Here is a 23,192-nt window from a genome sequence, read left to right as displayed (position 1 = left end):
AGTGATTTGAGGTATGCACTTTTGTTTTTAAACATGAATCTTTAAAGGTGAGGAAAGAATCCATTTTTCTTGGCTTCAGTGACAGGTGAATATTATTACACAGATGCTTTTGTTCGGTGCATCAAAACTTAAAACCACAAAAACGTGAAACCTGCCTTTACATAGTTAATTTATGAAATGAGAGAGGTCTATTTTTCAATAACATTTTAATAAGAGGATTTCATTATGCTGCGTGGCAGTATGGTGACCATATTACATAAATGCATTCTAATTCTTGGATATGCTTTTAAGTTAATAGTATGTAAGGTCTTGAAAATAGAAGATGAAACTCTTTGAAACCTCTGATTTCCTGTTTTTATTGTTTTACTTGTTTATTTATTTATTGAAAATATATATACACATATATATAGCCAGAGCACTTATCAAGTATTTAACTATTTATTATTTATTTATTAGTTAACTATTTATCAAGTATTCAACTACTTTTGTTATTCATTTATACACACACACACACACACACACACACACACACACAGTACCTAATAGGAAGATCTAATGTAGTCTAGGTGTGTATTATGGCTACATCACTGTAGTTGGTTTGGGAATAAAAAAAAATATCTCAAACTTTTAAATATTTAGCCTTCACCTTTGTATAATCAGTTTTTAAATGACGTGTAGTGTTTGGTTTTTGTAAAATCAGATAAACTTTGTCCATCTAAAACTTACAACCTAAATCATGAACACTCACTTATCATAGATGCCTCGGTAAACTTGTCCTCCGTGTGTAATTGGCCAGAAAATATCCCAAGTTATGTTAACTTTTAGACCTGCTAGAGAAAGAAAAAAAAGTTCTTTTTATTTCTAAGAAAAGATAAAAATTAATTTAATAAATTAAGACATTTTAAAGCTGCTTAATTTTATACAGCTAATATGGATAATCTGCAGTCAGAGCAATTTTTAAACACTTTATGCTCTTGAATATAAACAATTTTTAAATTAGACATTACCTTTTTTATACCATTTATTTTCAAATGTGAGTTAGTTGATTATTCAGTGAAAGAAACAATTTACTTCTTTTTAACTTTGACTCTCATTTGCTGATTCACTGTGACACTGGAAATTAGGTGCAATATATATATATATATTAATTCTTAAAATATTCAAATTCTTTTGGTAGTGAACTGTAGCACTTTTATTTTATGGAAGTGATTCATTATCTTTTTGGCAATATTCAGTCTCACTAAAGGCTTTCCTGACATCAACTGCACCATCAAACTGGAAACAATATTCTGTGTACTTTTTGGCACTCAGAGCAGAAATCAGCCTATTTGTCAGGCTCAAGTTCAGAGAAATAAATTTTCAACACTATTTAAAACTCACATTAGCACCAAAACGTTTTGAAGGAGTATTATCATCACTTTCATTCCTGGAAAACATTGCCTTCTTTTGGTCATGACTTTGAAGGGGAGAGTAATTCATCCTTGACCAGAGATTAGCGGACCATTTGTTGATAGTGTGTAAATTGCTCAGATTTCTATAGACAGTGAGCATCTAATGATTGCATTTAGAGACTAGAAAGCTACTTTGAAGGGTGTGAACATTCAGATCAAGCTCACCTCCCAGAGATCTTAGGGACAGTACATTGTAAAAGCAGTGGCAACAGAATTACCATTTCATTCTTCTTTGTATTTATAGTATAAATAAAGCCAGCAATACCCCCTCTCCTGAGAGCCCCTCTCCGGATGACATTTCATAGCCTTCAAATACTTGAAGCCTGAAAAACAATTAATTCAATGTTTCTTTTACCGTGCAAATATCTCTTGTCAGAGATAACATCCAAGAGATTAGCCATCAGTATTGATCTAGGTGCCCCAGGGTTGTTAATTGTAGCTAGAACAGTTATGTCTCCATGACTTCTGAAAGAGGTTATGGCCATTGCAAATACATCTTAAAGAAGGAAAGAATACTATCAGCCAAGATGTGCATCCAAACTTTGAAACTAGGCTAGCAAAACCCTACTCACATCCCTGTAAAGCAGACATATATTTTTGTATTTTTTATAGGTGGATACAGTGCAGACCACGAAACCCCCTGGCCACATTGAGGAATCGTGTAAAATGAATGTATGTGCTCGTAAGTGAAATACATGTAATGTTCCAACTCAGTGTGTTGGATCCTAATAGACCTGGATTTGTCTTGTGTAAAAAGAAATCGATTCCCAAGGGGCAGGACCACTAGTTGATTAAAATGAAGCTCTGATTTTGAAGAAAACAAAAATGGCTTTAAATTACAATCTCTGCAAAAAGGAATCAAACTATAATTTGCAACCAACTGAAAAAGAAAATCAAGGTCTCATATGGAATAAAGAAGGGATGTGAGAGAGGTTTTGCAATCTTATCAATTACTGTGGAGAAACAGAATGAAATATCATCATACTCAAGAGTATGAAAATAACAGAAAATCCCTTTCCTTCAGTTTGCACTTGAATGGACTCAAGCAAAGAATGGAGACCTGTATCCTGTTACTGTTTATGGTTAATAAGGTGGAGATTAATATAGATGTGATTTCATTTGCCTTGCTTGAACTAATTGGATGCATTATGTAGAAATCACCTGAGGCTGTGCTAGGTCAACAAAGAAAATGGAAATGTATACCTCAGGACTGAATTCCGAGAAAATTAGATTGTTCAAGGCTATTTCATAAGGCACAAAGAAGAAATACTACTGCTAATCAGGGAAAGTGAGAAGCTAGTGGACATGAGAGAAAATAAAATTTAGGTCAGTCTGATACTTGTTGAAACAATTTATTATGGTGTAAAAGTAGAAGCTCACAATATATCTCACAGACATTTTACACAATTTCTGATTGAATTTAGGGTAAACCCTGTAAGTGTTAAAGGAATGTATGGCCATTATTTAATAGGAAACTGGCTTTTAAAATTTGTGGTCCTATGCATTTATGTATGCAGAGGAGGGCTTTTTAGATTTTGTTAAAAATGAATTGCATGCAGGATGTACCTCTTTGCATTATAGTTACTTACTCAACTGAAGATACTGTACAAAATCTAATTTTTGTATGGGTGTGAGTGTATACGTATGCATTTGTGTGTGTGTGTATAAGTGGGAAGAGGTAAAATTTAATGATTGACATTTGCACTTTGGTTTGTTACCTAGAATGTAAAGAGGTAGAGTAAACCGTCTTAAGCCATTTTGTATGTGCCGTGATCATTATTAAAAATTATTATTCACAAAGGAAACAATTCTGAAGATAGAATGACTACTGCAAAGGCTCTCCAATTAAGTATGATATTTAATACTATTGAGCCATTTAAATTAAAATGATACCAATGTCTGGAAATAATGAGAGTAGACTCTTGTGAAATCAGTTTGAAGACAGTTGGAGTCATACTATATTCCTTAAGGTCTCCACTCAGTGACAGAGGATGTGAATGAATCACAGATTCTCTTATAGATGAGACTGGGGAAATATTTGTGTTCTAACTATAACTTTTTAATGTACCGATAAGTTACATGTGTTTTTTCCCCATTTTTCTTCAGTGTAAATTATATAACAAGTGATCATATATTAACATAGATAAGATAGTAAGTATTTAAAACAGATTGACATATTTTTTGAGGTCACCATGAGCCATAATAATTTTGAAACTATTGTTCTCTGGTATTTGTATTCATTTCTCTTTATCTTACCCTTTAACTTTATAGTTGAAATTTTTACCTTTTCTTTCTATGTGACAATCAACTGAAGCTGGTACCCTATCTATATTATTGCAGGGATTTTTGTCTTTATTTATGCTATTATAATAAATTATAAGTCTACAAACTGTATAATTCTATTGTATTGCATATTTTTCTGTGACCAAAATAATAAAAAAGGCTACTTTATAAAATGTCTGTATTTTTTTATTTTAAGTCTCTTAAAACATAATGAGATGTGTAATATATTCATGTTGCTGGTTTTTAAACTACGTTCTCTGCATCTTTACAATTTGAAAGTGAAGAGCTTAGCTACTTAAGATAAAGAGGAAAGCTTTGACAGAGATAAATTAGAGAATGTTTGGAGAAAAGCACCCTGAATGGGGTCAGGAGTCTTGATGCCAAATTTTACCCTGCTGTTAAACAGCCAGACCTTGAGTTTTCAGGTGCTTAGATTTCTCATCCATAAATGATGGTTTTGGATTGCACTATCAATTTTAATATCATTTAAATTCTTAACTCTTGATAAGTAAACTTAATTCTTAGGTTTTGATAACTTAGAAATATTAACAGTGTGCTATGGAACACTGATTATATCAATAATCAATACTGATCATCCATATTAAGAGAATCATATGTTGTTTTCCACCAAAACTGACCCAAATCTCAACATACGCCTTAGGATCAAGAAAAAATACGAATTTATTTTTGTTGCTGTTCCAACCTTAGTTTGACTTAATAGAAATATGTACTGAGGTACAAATAATCGCGTCTGGGATAAATAGCTCCCTCTAAGTTAATTGAATCAAGCAGCACCCAAGTACAAAATCAATTTGTAACAGAGGAAATGTTTTTGGACTACCCTGAGTTGAATGCATTCCCTGGCAGAATATACTAAAGTGCTAGAACCAGTTTTTCTTGCTCTTTACCCCACAAGGATTGATCAGCACATGAAGGTCCCCGTAACTTCAAAGGCATTTCTGTACTTGGATCAGCCTGGTTGGGTTCAGAGGAGAAGGAAACACTAGCCCCTGATGTTTATTGCTGTAAGCTCTTTCATCTAATAGTAATTCTCTGCGTAAGAGAAGCAACAGGCAGAGGAGTCTTGCAGCTGTTATAATTTCACGATTAATTTTTAGTCTCAAAGTGCCTCACACAGAAAAACAGTACTTTTATTTTAGTTTCCTGCTACTACTCCAACTGGGAAAGGTCAGAGAAACAGTGGGAAGCAAAATGAAATCATACGGATCATTTGGATTTTTTTTTTCATTGCAGTATACTGACTTGCAAAATAGTGTCACTTTCAATATCACAAAGATGGCATAGATAATCTTCAGGGATATTTAGAGATTTGGTCACACTGAATTTTTTTTCATTTAGGTGAATTTCTGGCCATTTATGGAACTGATTTTGATAATAAAATTTAATGTTGTCAATTTAGTCTTTGTTTTACAAGATTAGAAATTTAGATGGGAGACTTGCAGGCTTCCACCTACCAAGCCTCTCCCAGAACCCACTATTTCTAAATAAAACTTCTACCCTTGCCTCATGTCTCTATCCATTTGGAAAAAAAAAGAGGGGGGTGGAGCAAGGGGAGACTGCACTTGGCTCAAGAAAAATGGCTATATAGAGCAGTGGAGCAACCGTGAATGAGAATTAACAATTGAAAAGTTAGGTCCAGAATTCATCAGATTGGATGCACATGGGTAAAACTTTTGCCAAGATATAAAAGAAACTTAAAATATTATTGGGAATTAAAATACGTGCATTTGGTTTTAGTTCTAGTTATTTTTTGAACTGCTATTATTCTACCTCTCTGTTTTGCTAAATATAATTTAGTTGAACAGATTTTCATATTTCTCTGATAATTTTTTAAACTTAAGTTACCGAGAGCCAACTCTGTGTAGATGATATATTAATTGCCCTATTTAATATTTATATCAACCTCATGAGGTAGATACTATTATTGTCATGACACCCCTTTTACAGATGAGGAAAATGAGGAACAGAGGGTTTTGGTAAATTTGCAAAGCTACAGAATTAGCAGGAGGTAGTGCTGAGCATTGAGCTCTGCCAGTCTGGTTTCTGAGGCTGCACTCAACAGGTGGGCCACAGAGCCTTCATGCCAAACACTATTATAGATGGGGGTTCAAGATAGGTTCTGGAACTATTTGGGGGTGCAGAGGTAAATTTTGTGGTTCCCTAGATCACATATCTATTAGTCTGAGTGAGGCCAATTTAGAACACATGACTTAGATGTGAAAGGTATTCAAAAGTTCTAGCTCACTGAAATATTGGATAAAGGTGGAATCTGTGATAAAAAGGTCTGTTCTAAATACTGTATACAGGGAAGAAGAGAAATTTTTCTCTAACTTACTTGCTTTGCATGCTTAAAATATATTAATATAAATATGGACTATTTGCATCAATTTTTTTTAAATGAAGACTTTGCTGCTGGTATCTGGGTGGACTGAGGAAAATGACAGCTACATTCTTTGAATCAGGAGAGCTCCCAGTTTAATGGGAATTCCAGCTATGCAGGCTAATTATTACGATGCCATATGCTAAATGACGGACTATTACAGTGGTTAAGTGTTCAGGGTCTGGAATCCAGGCTGCCTGGGTTTGAAACGTGGTTCACACACATAAATGAGGTGACCTTTGAACAAATAACATCTCTCTGCTTCCATTTCTTCATATGTAATGTGAAGTTAATAACAGTATGTACCTCATAAATTAGTTGTGATGATTAAATGAGATTTAGCCAGGCAAAGTGAGTGTGACATAACAAAAGCTCAATAAACCCTGGTAATTATTAATTTTCTTAGTGTTGTTTTTATAATTGACCTGAATAGAGTGAGGTGGCTGTTGACTGATATGTTCATGGGCCAAAATAAACTCAGTATCACCGGCAAAAATGAAATAAAAAGACACCTTACAGAAAAGTGTAATGACAAGCCCTCAGTATTCTCCATATGCTATGGTGTGAAATTCAGAAAAAATTGTGCAGGTCCAGGTTCTCCAGGGAAAATGCATCAGTTTCTGATCTGCTACAGTTCAAATCTGGGAGCTCTGTAATTCTTTCAGGCATAGACAAGTGAAAGGAAATTGTGAAAGCTGAAATCAAACCTTTGTCATGATCCAATGATGAAAGTTTCCAAAAGGTTAAAGAACAATTTTTGGAGATCACTTTATACACAATCATAAGGGAATACAATTTTTTCTCATTATTATTAGCTTAAAAATTGTGAAACTTAAGAATGAGAACTATGTCAGGTTATCATAAAAACTAAGGGTAATGCTGTTTATAACAACCAATCCATAAATAAGTCATTGTTATTCTTTGCAATATTTAATAAATATATATTCTATGTGATTAGGGCTTTATTTTCAAAGTCCTTCATTAAGCAGAAAATAGTGCTGCATTTATTGGATGATAAGATTTGACTGTATGAAATATAAACAAAATAAATACTTGCTGAATTGAATTGGATCATATTTACTATAAGGGAAGCCAGTGGCTTTCATTTTAAACATAGTTATTGGTTAAGTAAGCATATTGGAGCAGAAAAAACAAATAAACAACCACTGAAAATGCTCAGTTTTGCCTATTTGAAACTACTTTTTAGATGAAATATATTAACTAATAATTGTGACTGTGGAAAATGTAGGCCTCAGAAGTGGCTCTGCATTTTTGGGAATGCATAGCATTGCTGGTGAAAACATGAGAAAGTTATATTTTGAGTTCATATCACAGTTTAACATCTCAGCATCTGAAAAAAACCAAAGCCAACTACAGATTTTTATTAGACCATGCGTTTCAGTAATTTTTACACTTTTTATGAAAAAGTTGGCTACTCTATATTTTTGTGGATGTTAATACCTCTATAATAACCTATCTTATGCTGCTTTTTGTGAATTTCTAATGAGAAGTTAAAATTAATGTGATTAAAAATGAATATCTTTCTAGACTCTATCCTTAGATGTTTGGGGAAAAATGAACATTTCCGATTTTAAGAGATTGGAGTTCTGAGATCAGGTACAGCTCAGCCTGTTTTTTAATTGCCACTTCCCATTTTTGTCAGTGAAAATTCTGTCTCAGTCACAGCTGAAGGGGACCTGGGTCTCTAATCTTTCTTCTTCTCTCTTTGTCTAGCTGTTAAAAGGCGGGTCAGCAAGGACTTTTTCTCCCCTATGTGTCAGTCTCATGAAAGCAGCAGACATTTGGTATATGCATTCCAGAAGGATCAGAAACTGGCTGCTTCCCGATAATACATTTCAAGTGGATATAGCATAGTCTAACTTTCTGCCAGTTGACTTTTTAAAACCCCAGCATATTTACTAAAAAATCTGCCATTTTTTGGAACCCAAAATTGAAACTTGATTGGTAAAGTCATGTAATTGAAAAAAAATTGTTAAGGAAAACACTGATAATATTAAGGAAACAATTTATTACATAAGACTTTTCCATAATCCTATGATGACTTGTCAAGAGAATGCCTCACTATTTAGATGATGTTTTAGAACATGTTTTTGAGGATGTCTTGCTATTAGTACTACATTAAAAGAGGTTGTATTCAAATGAATACCAAGAATCTGTAAACACATGTTCTTTTAATCTTTCAATAAACCATTTTTAATACTAGGTTGAAATGCAGTACGTATCTTACTCCGGGACTCCTCAGCAATCATGTGCTCGTGCCATCTGAGATTAACATTTGGATGAAAGAGCATGATTAGAGGATTCTAAATTAGTGGTTACCAAGTTGAAATGACACAAAAATTAAAACAAAGTAATACAGCAATCTATTTCATGCAATATATTTCTTATATCAGTTAATTGGCAGTTTAATTAGCATGATGTTTCATGTTGTGGCCTAAGCCATTGTACTCCCAGTGGGTGTAATGGAGACAATGAAAAAAGAAAAAAAGAAAGCTTTAGAATTGTTAATGGTTATATCACATGCTAGCAGAATTAAAAATAATTCTTCATTTTAAAAGAAGAGAACATACATATGCTTTTTTTTCTGAATCCAGAACAGATTTTTTAAAAGAATTTTTATGGTATGAAATACTTCCATGAATTAAAAGCCTATCAAATATGTGCAATTGTTAACTGAAGTACATTTTAAGTTCCAAGTGACCACAAGTAAATGACAAATAAATGACGAAAGGATACACTTCGATAAAAAAGAAGTTCCATTTACGATTTTGAGAGAAAACATAAAACATGTGTATTAGGGTGATCATATTTTTGAAAGTATAATGTGATTGATAGGATTCTATTAAGGGCCATTGAAATGACTTACAAAGGACTGCAGTTTGGAAAGGGACAATGGAACTCTGCCTTTGTACAGGCCTGAGGAAAAAAAAATATGCATCTTAGAAATAATTTATAAAGTAAATGACATAAAGGGGTCTCTCATCCCTTCTTCCCTCCCCAGTGAGAACATATTCATATTGTGTGTGTTTGATTTTATCACATGAAATGGAAGTTTCTGCCCAGCCAAAGACAGTCATCTTCCAGCTGATTGGTTCTGCCTTTTTACAACAGTAGAAAGAATGGCTGTATTAGTTATGAATATTGAGCCATAAAATATAACAAACCTTCTGGAGGTACTTTTCTCTCCATTTTACACTGTTGACAATTCAGAACTTGCAAAGAAATAAAATATTTTGAGGATATGACTAATATACCTAGATTTTGTCAAGCTTTCTTTCCCAATCACTGAACTCTGTTGGCCACCTCCTCATGGATATATCATTAGGCTATTCATTTCCGTTGAGTTTGCATACTATAGTAGGTCCAGAGGTTTTTTTTTTTCCCTTTCAAAAATTATTCTGTAGCCTCCTTTAGCAGTTAATGTATGAATGCCACTTGGAATGTAACTTCGGTTATTATGTTGCTCACAGATATTTTATTGTACACAGAACTGAATATTTATAGAAATCTAAAGACAAAACCTTATAAAGAGAAAAAAGCAATTTTTCCCCCGACTCTTTCCTTTGTCTAACACATCAATTCAAATTGCTCCCTTATCACGTAGCAGAAATTTTTGGCAAATGGAATAGAAAGTATATAAAAACTGTGTATCTTTAATTGATAGTATATAATCAATCAGAAGTTCTATTTTCTAAAATAAGGACAATTGAACTTGTGATAAAAATAATTCAGTAAACATTTGTGCTAGGATGAAGACAAAGATGTGTGATTCTTAAGCTTCTTTCTTTTTAGTTGTTATTACATCTTCTGATGATCAGAATGTTGCAATTTAATTTTTGGTCTGATAGTTACCTGATAACGCTCTGATCTGTGAGTGATCTTTCAGTTTAAATACATTTACTAAGTATTTGAACTGCTGTATTTTGTCCTCTCTTGTGGTTCCTGTGAAAATATATGACTTAAACGTATATATAATTCATGAATTAAAAGATAAAGTATTTAGAGCATTGATTATGGACCAGTCTTTGAGACTTTGGGCAAGCTACTTAACCTGTCATGTATTTAAATGAAGATAATAGAAGTCTTATGGTAATATTAGGAAAAGTGCATGAATTAGTATGCTATATGTTATATGTCATATAATGGGTTAATATAAGTTGATATATACCACTTATGGCCATGCCTGGCATGCAGTGAGAATGTATAAATAACAACTATTATTAAAGAAAGGCTCAGAAATTGACACCAGTCATGTAGCTATTCACTAGTTGAGCTAAGATTCCAGAAGCAGTTTGAACACAATTCACAATAGTGCCCACCATATAGTAGGTGTCTCTGAGTGCTGAGTGCTGTCTGCTATTAAAAACAGGCAAATTTGTTTTACACCAAAAACACTGGTCATGAGTTAGTTTGAGATTCGAACTTCAGATATGCCTGACTGTAAACCCATATTTCCTTAAACCCTTACAGGAATTTAAACTTGATTTTAGAATTGTTTTTTGGTGTGGACTAAACAAACTTTACAAATAAGCTTGCTGTTTAGTATGTCTTGGAAAGGTATTTTCGGGATTATTTAGAACATACAAACATGCTTATAAAACATGGTAATATTTATAAATGAGAATATTATAAAACATGATCAATTATCAATGGATACTTTGAGCTGTTTCCATGAGTCTCTTAACATTTAGAAACTACTCATTAAAACAAACAATGGTGAAATATCTAACAGGTTTATTTATTTATTTCTAGTAGGCTTCAGCAGGGTAATTTGGTAAGCTCATAGTCTCACTTTCATTTTCTTCGAATATTTGGAATTCTATTAATCAAAATAAATTAAGTGATTAATTATGTTAATCACTGTCAGAATTGTGGGGCACACCTTTTACACTGTGACATGTTCTTTTCAGCTATTGCTGCATCATTTGTGTTGCCATTCAGTTTTGTTTAACTGTGAAGAATGTTTTATTTCAGTTTTCTTGAAATAGTTTGCAGTAATTTTTCTATTAACTTGTTTTACTGACTACTTTTCACGTAGAGGTCTGTAAGGCTTAGCACCATCCTCCAGTTGTCACCATTACTTGCTGTTTAGTTGAACTTGAAATGATAGGCCCTGATGACTGTTACTAGAAGTTACTCCACTTACTGTGTCATCTAGCAATATTGGATCATAAAAATATGTGTTAAATAAAGAAAGCTTTCTCGTGCTTTCTTTGTATGTGCTACTGGCAAGTGATCAAGGCTATAAGATAAAATAGATCATGGCTAGGTATGGAGAGCATGGTTGAACTGCTATTAAATTTGTGTACAAAGTATACATAATGGATTCAGATATTACACTGAAGGCTAAAGTATCCCATACATTGCCACCCCCAAATCTTGCAAGGACAGAACAACTTGCTTCTTCTTAGGCCAGGCTCAGGAACATTTAGTGCCTGTTCATTTCTAATTAATACATTTCCAATTTCTTAATTTAGAATCATATTCCTCTGACTCTAATCTCCCTTTCCCATTTATACTTTTCATTCTTTTCATGAACTCGATGCTCCTGTTAAGCTTGGTAAGTTTCGAGTGACTTTACCTGCTTCAAACTTTCCTACCAGTTTATCTTAACCTATACTGTTATCTCCTCCAGCAAATCTCTGTCTTCTAATTTTACATGAGTGAATCCTACCTTCCATGATTCTTCTTTTATCAGCTGTTTCTGATTACCAGGTCATGAGTATTAATGTTAAGTCATTTTATCTGTGTGATATATGTTACCTGGAGCTTCCTACCTTTAATGATGGAATATTTTTGTGAATGTAAGTGAATATATGTATTATTTTATTATTATACCATAATCTCTTCACTGGGAAGGTCCAAGCCTGAATCATATTTGCTGTCTCCACCCAGTTCTTAGCAAAGTGCCTTGCTTATGGTAAGTTAGTAGATGCTTATTAAACAGTGATTGAATTCATTTGTTTCTATAAAGGGGAATTTTTTGTGATTTCAGGGCATTCAATGTAATGTATAAATAGCTATTCAATAAATATGTATTGCAGTGCTACAATAGATTAGGTGCAGTGGATGTCATATTCCTATAAAGAATTAACTTCTGGGTAACAGTTGAGGTGATGCGCACCTGTTTATATACATAAATATCATATGTCATGTACACTCTGTGTGTTACTCGGGATCTACGCTATTGCAGAAATTCTGTTATTACCAAGATAACTATATTACCCAGATGTGATAACTACATGGTACCAAGAGTAAGGGGTCTGGTGGAGGACAAGTAGATGCCAAAGCAGAATGATATAAAAGGAGACTGGGAAATAGATCAAGATGTAAATGGCATTAGATTTCATGTGAAGGAGATTCAACTTGATCCTGGGAGAAATGGGAGTCAGACAGCAGAGGTCTTTAAGTACAGGGCAGTGGAGGCCTTGATTTGTTAGGGGAATAACTCTCAAAGCAGTGGGGAAGAAGCACCGGAGAGGGAAGAAACAAATAACCCTAAAGGAATCTGGATTGTGCCTTAACAGAGACATATTTCTCTTAGACTTGGAATTCTATGCCATTAGTGGCCACACTTTATGTGGAATAAGAAGTAGTAGAGACAACAGCTCTCTTTGGTCATTTCTTGGCACCAATACACTGCTCTGCTCTAGAGACTTATTTCCTTATTCTAGACTTATTCTAGAGGAATTAGAATAGTTAATAATAAAAGAAATACATATAAATGCATGGTTTTAAAAATCCATAGACTTGAAACTATTCTTTAAATGTGGAGTTCAGTCCAACTTAAAACGTTTATGTGTGATGATTTGGCAAATCTATATGATACTGAGATATAGATAGAAAGCATCATTTAAATATAAAATTCTTTTGCTGTAATACTGACTGTCAAAAAAGACTTTCCTTGATGTTAAGCTATGATCTCAAGTATACTTGGAGACTATCTTGAGGCTGAAGGCTAAAAATCATCGCTCATCAAATCAATGCCATCCTGTTTCTACCTCTATCATTGTCTGAACTCACTCCTCAAGCTATAAGCTGATTATTATTTTACACTTTACCCAAAAGCATTTTTATTTTGACCTTGCAGCATATCTTTTTCAGTGGTTTTTGCTTGCTTTTGTGTGTCATGGTTTAAAAAAAAAGAATTAATGCCACAGATAATGCAGATATGACTTTCACAGTCCTGCTGTTTATAAGGCTCACTGTTTTCTTTTGAAAAAATAAAACAATTCATAGGATTTAATTTGTAATGAGACTGTTCTGGCAGTTCTGTAACAGTGGAATTTTTAAGGATCATCAATACTGAAGGCACAGTCTGCAGAGTTACTCTTTTTTTTCTCTCTCTTTTTTTTATCTTTAATTCCAATTAAAAGTTACATATTCTATTAGACTAGATGCTTTCTGCCTGGATGTTTTCTGTGTGATCTTTGACTTGCAACCAAGGAAACGTAGCTTCAATCTGTTAGAGCTGAATGGGACCACAGTATGCCATGGGCTATCTAGTGTTTCAAGAATTTAGAACCCCTGGTCTATGAATAATGATTAATATGTGTTACTAACATTGTTAAATTTTCCAGCAAAGATGTCCTGTAAAGTTATTCTGTGTTGCTGAAGTTATTCTTAATATTCATATAATGCAGACATTGGACATATCCTATGTATGCAAAGTATTTAACCCACAGTTCTATAGATAAATATCCACATTCTCGATGTGCAATTTTCAAAATGCCTGTCTTATACTTTATCATAAAATTTATGCAAAATCCTGTATAAATCATATTCAGTATGATTTTTAATATAATTTTTTAAACAAAAGATTGTAATTTTGTTTGAAATTTGTATTGTGTTTAATAGGTTTCAGAAGGAATACCATCATGCCTTTAATGTTGCTGTTATCCATGGATTGGCAGTTCACCACGTCTTCTCTAATTGAAAGAGTTAAATGTTTTCTTTTAAAAATTAACTTAAAGGACTTCCCTGGTGGGGCAGTGGTTGAGAGTCCGCCTGCCGATGCAGGGGACACGGGTTTGTGCCCCGGTCTGGGAAGATCCCACATGCCACAGAGCAGCTGGGCCCGTGAGCCATGGCCGCTAGGCCTGCACATCCGGAGCCTATGCTCCACAACGGGAGAGGCCACAACGGTGAGAGCCCATGTACCACAAAAAAAAAAAAAAAAAAATTAACTTAGAAATCCAAATTGTCTTACTAATATTATTATGAAAAGCTACAATCTGTGATATACCATATTGTCAGAATATCTTACCATTGTATATAATGTAGAATTTTCTCAATGCTTGATTTGCTGATTCTGAATATAACTTTTCTTAATATCATAAGTGAAGTATATCGGGAATACTAATGTCAGTGTTGAGTCATGTATTGACTGCTGAAGCATTAACAAATGAAGTATAAAAGTTCTGGATTATTTTGGATGCACATACACATATATCTAAATATACATATTTAGATATATAATAAATATTTTGAAATATATATTTTCTCTACATGTCTGTTTCACATATTCATATATATGTCCATATATATTATTCATATTTATTCATATATGTACATATATATTTCAGAATGTATTTTTCTATTCTGAGTCACCAGAGGGAAACGGTTACTCAAAAATAATTACTGAATACCGCTTTAGCCCAGACACTGTGCTTGAGGCTGGGAATATAAATGTGGGAAAGATGCCATCTGTGCTTTTAAGGAACTAGTTACCAAGAGGGTCAGATGTGTTACAAGTGCTATAGGGCAAAAGAGACAAAGAGGGAAAGTGAAGTCATTTGGGAATAATACAAGAAGCTTTTGCATTGAACCTTACAATAAATTAAGTTTATTTACACTAAGGAGGGAAGAAAGAGGCATTTCAACTGGAGAAGAAATCACGAGCAACGTAATGAAAGCATCAAAATTAATCATTTATTTGGTAAAAGACACATCATCCAGTTTGGTTAGAGTATAGGGAACATGGGAAGAGTGATTAGATATGAACTAGAAAGATTAAGTAGATTCAACTCAAGAGGAGCCTTGAATTTTTTTTATTTTTTCTATTTATTTTTTTTTAATTTTTTAATTTTTATTTTTTTGTGATACACGGGCCTCTCACTGTTGTGGCTTCTCCCATTGCTGAGCACAGGCTCTGGACGTGCAGGTTCAGCGGCCATGGCTCACGGACCCAGCCGCTCCGCAGCATGTGGGATCTTCCCGGACCGGGGCACGAACCTGTGTCCCCTGCATCAGCAGGCAGACTCTCAACCACTGTGCCACCAGGGAAGCCTGAGCCTTGAATTTTATGCCTAGGAGTTTGGGTTTATCCTGTGAACATGTGGAAGTCACTGCAAGTTTTCAAGCAGGGCTATAATGCAATACTTGGTTTAGAATGATGGCTCTGTGAGAAGAATGGAGGTCAGTTTATAGTAAAAGTACTAGAGAAAGAGATACTTGTTAGGGAACTCGGATAGTCTGATAAAGTCTAATCATATGATTCTGATGCCACGACTTTGGAGACAGATCAAGAGGTACATGGACAGATGGATGTAAAATATTTGGCAGATGACTGGAGGTTGGGGAAGAAAGGAGAGGAATGGAAAATAATTTTGTTTTAGATTTTAGTTTTGAACATTTTAATAAGAAAGTGGAATTTGCAATGTAGGAGATTAAGCTTGGGAAAAGAAAGAATTAAACAGTTCATCTACATTTAGTGATAGCTGACTCCATTCAAGTGTATGAGCTCCCTAAGGAGTTCACAGAGAGTGTAAAAACAGAAGATGGCAAAGGATGAATCTTGTTGAGATGTGGGGAAGACACCATAAAAGAAGTGTATGTAGAATCTGAAGAAAACTGTGATGAAAAGCTTGAAGAAAATGGAAAGTGTTTCTGCTCATAGACGTACTAATAATAACAATATCAAAAACAATAATAATAGCAAAACTTGACTTAACTTTTACTAGTCACTAAACTTTGCACTAAAAATATTACACAGATGAGCTCATTTAACCCTAATAATAAAATTTATTTTCAAGCAATAGAAACCAAGTTTACAATTTAGCATTTTAGACTGAAGATGACTTTGGGAACCAAGAGATGGGGCTCACAAAGTGCTAGCGGAGGAAAAACATGCTCAGGAAAGAGAAAGGTCCGTTGAAGCTCCAGAGGGTAGAAGTCAATTCAGAGGTTAGCAGGGGTTGGTAAACTGTTCATTTCAAGCTCACTATTCAGACTCCAGAGAGGGAATGCTGAAATATCCTTTTGGGGTAACCTGTCAACCTTTTGGTTGACAAGAAGGGCAACACATTTTGAATAACAGTTTTACCAGACTAAATTCAGTGGTTGAAAGTAATTTGCTCAAAGGAACCTGAGGTATCCTTAAAAGTGACCCATACATCCACAATTTACGTATGAGGGCACTAAATCTTATGGACTTTAAATGACTTTCCCAAATTGAAACAGTTAGTAAGTAAATGTATTCGTATTAAAGCCAAACTCCCAACATTCAGATCAAGAAAACTGAAGAGTGAGAAAAACGTCCTTTGTGTAGCATTTCAAATAGTTTCATCAGCATGGTAGCCAGCTAAGATTACACCAGATTTTATGGAGCCAGCTTAAGTAAGCAGAGCCATTGAATGCAAGGTCCTTTGCCAAGAATCTTTGTAGGAAGGAAAAGAAAACAGCAACTTGATGGTGGAAGAGGGGAAGAAAGATCTTTTTTTTTTTACAAAATAGGGAAATTCAGGTAGGTTTGTAAGTTGAAAGAAGGTTAGAGGTTGAAGGGAAAAGAGAAAGCACATTGATGAAACAAGATCTTGGCAGAGGCAGGAAGAGTGGAATCAAAAGTTCAAGATGAACAAGAGAATAAGGATTCTTCTTCTTAGATGCAAATTGAAGTCCCAGTGAGTAAAGATACCAATAAATTTGGAGACAGAGAGGAGGGAAGTGGAGGGGGTTCATGCCTGAATGTCCCAATGTTCTCAGTAGTAGGAGGTGAAACCATGTGTTGAGGTTGAGGGGAATGAGGGTGAGAGTGGGGGATCTGAGGAGGGTGTGGTGGGAACAGCTGCTATGTGGAATGGGAAGACCAGCCAAGTAGGAATGAGTAATAGGGCTGCTAAGCAGCTCTGAGAGTTCAGCTGACATTGGAAATCATAAATTTGTAGCAGAGTCAATCAGCATGGTTATTCAATTTTCTCAGTAACTCTTGGCAGCCCAGGAGGAGGAGGAGAGCAAACAGATGGTAGGATTGATTTGGTAATGGGATTGGCAAGGCCGCTGTGAGAGAAGGTCAAAGAATGGGAGAATCAGTTGCACTCATGAAAGTGTGTTATCAGGGGGATCACAACTAGGAAGAGATGACAGTCAAGCCAGGAAAGATCATCAGCCTTTGATGCCTAAGAGGAATTTTGTGGACATGAGTGGGATGGGAATGAGAGAAGAGAATTTCACAATTCTGGATAGTACAATAGAATACTTTTTGTTTAGAAACAATTTATTTTGTATCTATGGGTATGGATTGCCAAAGCTGAGTGGGAGTGTTGGTCACTGAATATAGGGGCAAAAGAATTTTGAAGCTAAATAGATGAATGAGTCATCCAAGTCATCTAGGATAGTGACAAGTGATAGAAGAAAAAAAAACAAAAAATGAAAAAACAAACAAGCCAGCTGCCAAATTATTCTAGTGAATTGCTGAAGTACTTGTCGATGACAAGATTTAGAAGACAGATGGTTTGATTGATTGTTTGGGTTTTGTAGACATAGGGCTTATTGAACTAAGATAATAGAACAGTGTCTCAGAATTAGAAGGGGAAGTCCAAGAGAATGTCCTTCTTCCTCTTTGCCCTGAGATAGGAAGATGATTACTGTTTTTTACAGCGTTCTAGAACATAGTGAAATCTAAATTCAATGGTCAGTTCTGTCTCCTTGTCTGAAATCTTGGCATTTGAGTGGTTGTTCACTCCCTCTCCCTGGAGCACTTCTTATCACCATCTTCACTTGGTTTCCCTCTCCATTGCTGACTACATCTTCTTAGTCTCCTATGCTGCTTCTACTAAATATCTAAGTCATGTGGTGCCCCAGGATTTTGTTTTTATGTATCACCATCCCAGGCTTCTCACCTGGGCTCCATACTCAATACAACTATCTATTCAGCTTTTCCACTGGTAAAGGCAGTAGTACCCAGTGGTCATGCAGTAGGTTCTGGCACCAGATTCTCCAAGACTCTATTAACTGGCTGACTAGGGCAAATTTCTCTGTAATTTAGTTTTCTTAATCTCTAAAATGAGGATGATAATAAGAACTAATTCATGGGGTTCTTGGGAGGATTAGGTAAAAGATATAAAAAGTTAAATATACAAGTGTATAGAGGTATACTTGGCACAGAATAAGTGCTCAGTAATTGCTAGTTATTAATATTATCACAAACATAACAGAGTAAAAGTAGAACCATTGAGTGTTTTCCTCATATACCTCAGTTTGCCATCGTCATAAATCTTCCTCATGTGAGTGAATAGTACTGATATCCACTCACTTTTTTTTAGAGGAAAACCCCTGAGATCATCTTTTGCTCTTTTCCCTTATATGCCACCCCAATCCCTCAGTAATTTTTATACCTTTACATCAAAAATTTATACCAAATCTGACCATTTTTCACGACCTTCTCATCTAAATCATAATCCAAGCCACCAACATCTGCTGTGTCTCTGATTCTACTAGGCTCCCTGCGATACACCTAGAGTGTTATTTGTAAAGTGCAAATGCAAACATGTCTTTTCCCTGTTTAAAATCTGCCAATGTCTTTCCATTACAACGAGAATAAAATCTGATCTTCCAAAATGGTCTACAAGCATGACCTGATTAGGTACCAGCCTACCTCTGGAACCTCAACTCCTTTCACTCTCATAATGACTCACTAAACCAAAGCCACTATGAACCTTTGTTCTGTCACTCAAACATGCCAAAAGATTTCCTCCTACGGAGCCTTTGAACTTGTTATGATTTCTGTTTGGAACACTTTTTCTCCCCTCCAGTCTTCATATGCCTGCCTCCTCTTCATCATTTAAATCTCACTTCAGATATCAGGTCCTCACAGAGGCTTCCTTGACCCTCTTCATAATGATGCTCTATTTTACAGGTTTGGTAGCACTCATTTCGATCTGCAATTTCCACCCAAACCTTAGTTCACCCAAAATGATCACACCTAAATCTGGGAAAATTAAAAAAAAAATCTATCATAGAGTTTCATTTGATTTACTTGATTATTTACATTTTGGTCATCAGAGTTCTTAAATTTTATTTTTGTGTATACTTGTTCATATAAGTAAAGTGATTATTAGATGATACACTGGTGTCTGCTGGTGTATTAGGCATTTGGAATGTTGTAAGCATCTCTAGCATTCCTCTTCACATTTGTAAAATGTGAATAAAATAGTATTTGTTTTGGATCTGGAATTCTCTTGGAAAACTACTATTTTTGGAAAATGAGCTATTATTCTTTTGATTTTTATGGAAGATTATATATATATATGTATAAAATAGAAAAAACTGCTAAAATGACCTGAATGTTGTATTTAAGCCTATAAGTACTTCACTTGAATCATGAATTATTTTATTAATAAGGTTAACATATCTGAAGATAATAATTGTTATATCAATAGTTCTCCAAAGTGTAATCAATGAAATACAAACAAAACCAAGGTATTGTCTTCCTTACATTCACTTTCCTTTTGAGTAAAAGAATGCAAAACATACTTATTATTTCTGATGCAAGGATACATATTTACTTGAGAATCCATGTGTTGTCATTATAAATATCACTTGGGATCAAGATATTGACTATGGAGGCATGTTCATGGATTACTCTTTTAAGGTAGATATATGAGGATATCAGGCATGCATGACCTGCAATCATAGGCTTTCCACTACAAAAATAGAATAGATTCTTATTCATCAAACATAATGTCATGTTTGCAGCCCCAAATAACTCCTTATAATCACTTAAGATTTGGATATAAAATTAGGCTTTCTACATGTAGTCTGAAACCACAAATATTACATTTCTGGATTCTGGTTGCATTTTTAAAGACAGGGTGGAGCAAGTATTCTAACTTAGCAGCTAAATATTATTATACTCGTAGGCCTAACCCAGCACATATTGTAACAGTCATCATCTGTTTGTGAAAAAGAAAATTTGGTGATTACTGGCACAGTTTCAAAATTCCAATTGATGGACGATGAGAGAGGCTTTCTGACCTTAAATATTTTGTAAATCTCAAAGTGAGATGTTTAATTAGAGCATACATTTTTGGAGCCTCTCGAGAAAGAGGAGTCTCAACCCAGGTTCCTTTTTTCCTGAAGGAACAAAAACAATGACAGTGGCCACAAACTGCAATCAGAGTGGGCTCTCTCGGGGGTACCTACAGTGACATGGGTGGCTTCTTTACTTAGCTGGTGTAGGAGGGAGAGGTGCGCATGTAGGCACATCTCTGTGTTGGTGTTTGCAGAAGACGAGTGAGATCCAGACATGTACAAAGGCTGTGGGATGGTTGGAAGAGATGCCAGTACTGACTAAATGAACAAACGTGTTGAAAGGGGGTTAAGTGCCATTATCAGTCATTAATTTTAGAGAGAGAATACAGTTGATAAATTCCAAATATGACAGAAAAGTTACTAAAAATTACATTTCCTAGTATAAAATACTTGGTAGTTTTTCATATGGATTCATTAAGGTGTTTGAATAATAATTGTTTGTGGCTTCTTTACTGGCAAGTAAAGCCAGAAAACTTTTTCAGGGCATCTTGTTAAAAATTTCCTCTCTATCTTTCTCTTTCTTATTCCTCCTTCAGGATAACTTAGGCACAATTCCTAAAAGAACACCACTTGGCCGATTTCCATCTGGCATCCTTCCCCTCTTATTTTCACTGAGAAAAGTGTGGAGTCTAGTTTTTAATGCTATTTCTGAGTAAATTCAGCTTTCAACTCAGCACCCATCCTCCTCCCTTGTTTTTTATATAAGCAGTTACCTCTTTTTGTGGGAAAAATAAACATAACTCTGGGCTCTAACTGGGTAGAATCAGATAAAAACACATTGTAGAAATATGGACTCACCAATTTCTAGTCATCTTTTGTAGGCTTTAGAGTAAAAAATGTGTCATGTGAAAAGTTCCACCTGTGCAGGAGAATTGAGTATTTTACACACAGATAATTAGAAAATTGTCAAGACATATGTTGCTTTTTACAAATTATTTTGTATTTATTGTTTTACAGATGAAATCAAAAATTATCATGGTGCGGAATTATGAAAAACCTCTCGACTTAGAGGTCTTCATCAATGACTAATTGCTACTATTTGTAACCCACTTTAAAAGCAAATAAAACACCCATCTGGTAATTCTATTAAAGATTTCCATATTAAAATGGCTATTGGTCCTCAAAAAGAAAATATGCAATTATAAAGTATTCATATTGGGGCTTCCCTGGTGGCACAGTGGTTGAGAGTCCGCCTGCTGATGCAGGGGACACAGGTTTGTGCCCCGGTCTGGGAAGATCCCACATGCCGCGGAGCGGCCATGAGCCATGGCCGCTGAGCCTGTGCGTCTGGAGCCCGTGCTCCGCAACGGGAGAGGCTGCAACAGTGAGAGGCCCGCGTACCGCAAAATGAATAAATAAATAAATAAATAAATAAATAAATAATAATAATAATTCATATTGGTGTCACTATTGAAAAGCTTACAAATGTATCTGGAAAAATAGAGTTTATTATTCCTTTCCTCATTCTCTGTTAAGCCTATAACCTTTTAAAAAATCAAATTGGACTAATGATGTTGCTACATATACTCAACAAAATGGAAGATTATCTAAATAAATCAAGGTAAAAAAGAAGCATTCATAATTAATCATTTAGATAGCAGTATCGACTCCACCCCGTCTCCAGCTCTCTTTGCTGTCCACTGTAGACTTTATAGGGCTTGAATAACCTGGTCTCTCTGCTCAAAAGAGGGAAAGGGAAACACTAGTCCTAGTCTTGTTTTGAAACCCTTTGACCTTGAACAGAACGTTGCATGTCTGTGAGACTCCATTTCTGTGGTGGTTAAATGTGAGAAATGCCTCTGCTAGTCTTTGTGTTGTTATGAAGAATTAATGAAATGAAGAATGTGCAAATATTTTGTAAAAGTAAGTCCCTCACAGGAGGCAGAGATAGCTATCACCATCCAGGCTTCTGAAGTAGGGCAATCTTTGTCACCCACTTGAAGACTGAAATATTTTATCTCTGAGGAAAAACAATATGTAGAATTCCTCTAGCCCTGCTTCATTCTGAGCTTTAACCACTTAGAAGTTTGTGAATATTCAGTAACCTTGCATCTCCTGATGCATGAGGGTTCTATCTGGACCTAGAGGGAGACACCAATTTTCCTGCTTATTATCTGCCTTTCATGTCCCCTATGTCCCTCTCTTCAGAGGCAGAATGGGTTGGTCTGGTTTACATTATACATATAACATAGACTGTGCCCCTGACCCCAATGCTCTAGCACCTTTTCAGATTTTGTGAAGCCATCTCATTCCTGTTTGCATTTGTTCATGCCTGGAATGCAAATTCTCTTTTTCTTCTGGTTACATTTTCCTTGTTCTTCAACATGCAGCTCAACTCTGTGTGGTATGATTAAGGTGACTTAAATCTTTTTGTTCTTTATACTTTACATTTTTAGTTCTCTTTCATGGCTTTTATAATTTACAGTGCCATTTGAAGATTTAATTAACAAAACCCTGAAGTGCTTCCCTTGTAACCTGAATCAGGGTTAGGTGCCCCACTCACCTTTCACTAGCACAAAAGTTCGCCTCTCCTAATAATTATCTGAGTGGATAATGTTTAAATGGACTGTTTATTTGTCTATCTCACTAGACTGAGGTCTTCTATAAATATAGTTATATTGGCTGCAATATCTATAATAGGCATTTATTACATGTCAGATGAATGAATGAATGGATAAACAAATAGTTTATGTATATAGTTCATTTTACTTTAGTAAATAGATGTG

At 34.9% G+C, this 23,192-nt stretch overlaps 1 protein-coding gene across 9 annotated transcripts in view; it reads left to right on the top strand.

Annotated features, from left to right (window-relative positions):
- PCDH7 (protocadherin 7) overlaps nucleotides 1-23,192 on the top strand; it is a 423,700-nt gene that overhangs the window by 57,351 nt on the left and 343,157 nt on the right. The window contains exon 2 of one of the 9 annotated variants that reach the window (XM_060111357.1): nucleotides 2,064-3,713. The exons of the other annotated variants lie outside the window; for them this stretch is intronic. Coding sequence (XP_059967340.1) covers nucleotides 2,064-2,141 — 78 coding nt within the window. The 3' untranslated portion in view covers nucleotides 2,142-3,713. Of the gene's footprint in view, nucleotides 1-2,063; nucleotides 3,714-23,192 lie in introns of those variants that run through there. 9 annotated transcript variants of the gene reach the window in all.

The sequence above is a fragment of the Mesoplodon densirostris genome, chromosome 1 (assembly GCF_025265405.1).
Source record: "Mesoplodon densirostris isolate mMesDen1 chromosome 1, mMesDen1 primary haplotype, whole genome shotgun sequence".
NCBI classification, from domain to species: domain Eukaryota; kingdom Metazoa; phylum Chordata; class Mammalia; order Artiodactyla; family Ziphiidae; genus Mesoplodon; species Mesoplodon densirostris.
This window is presented reverse-complemented; position numbering and strand designations above follow the sequence as displayed.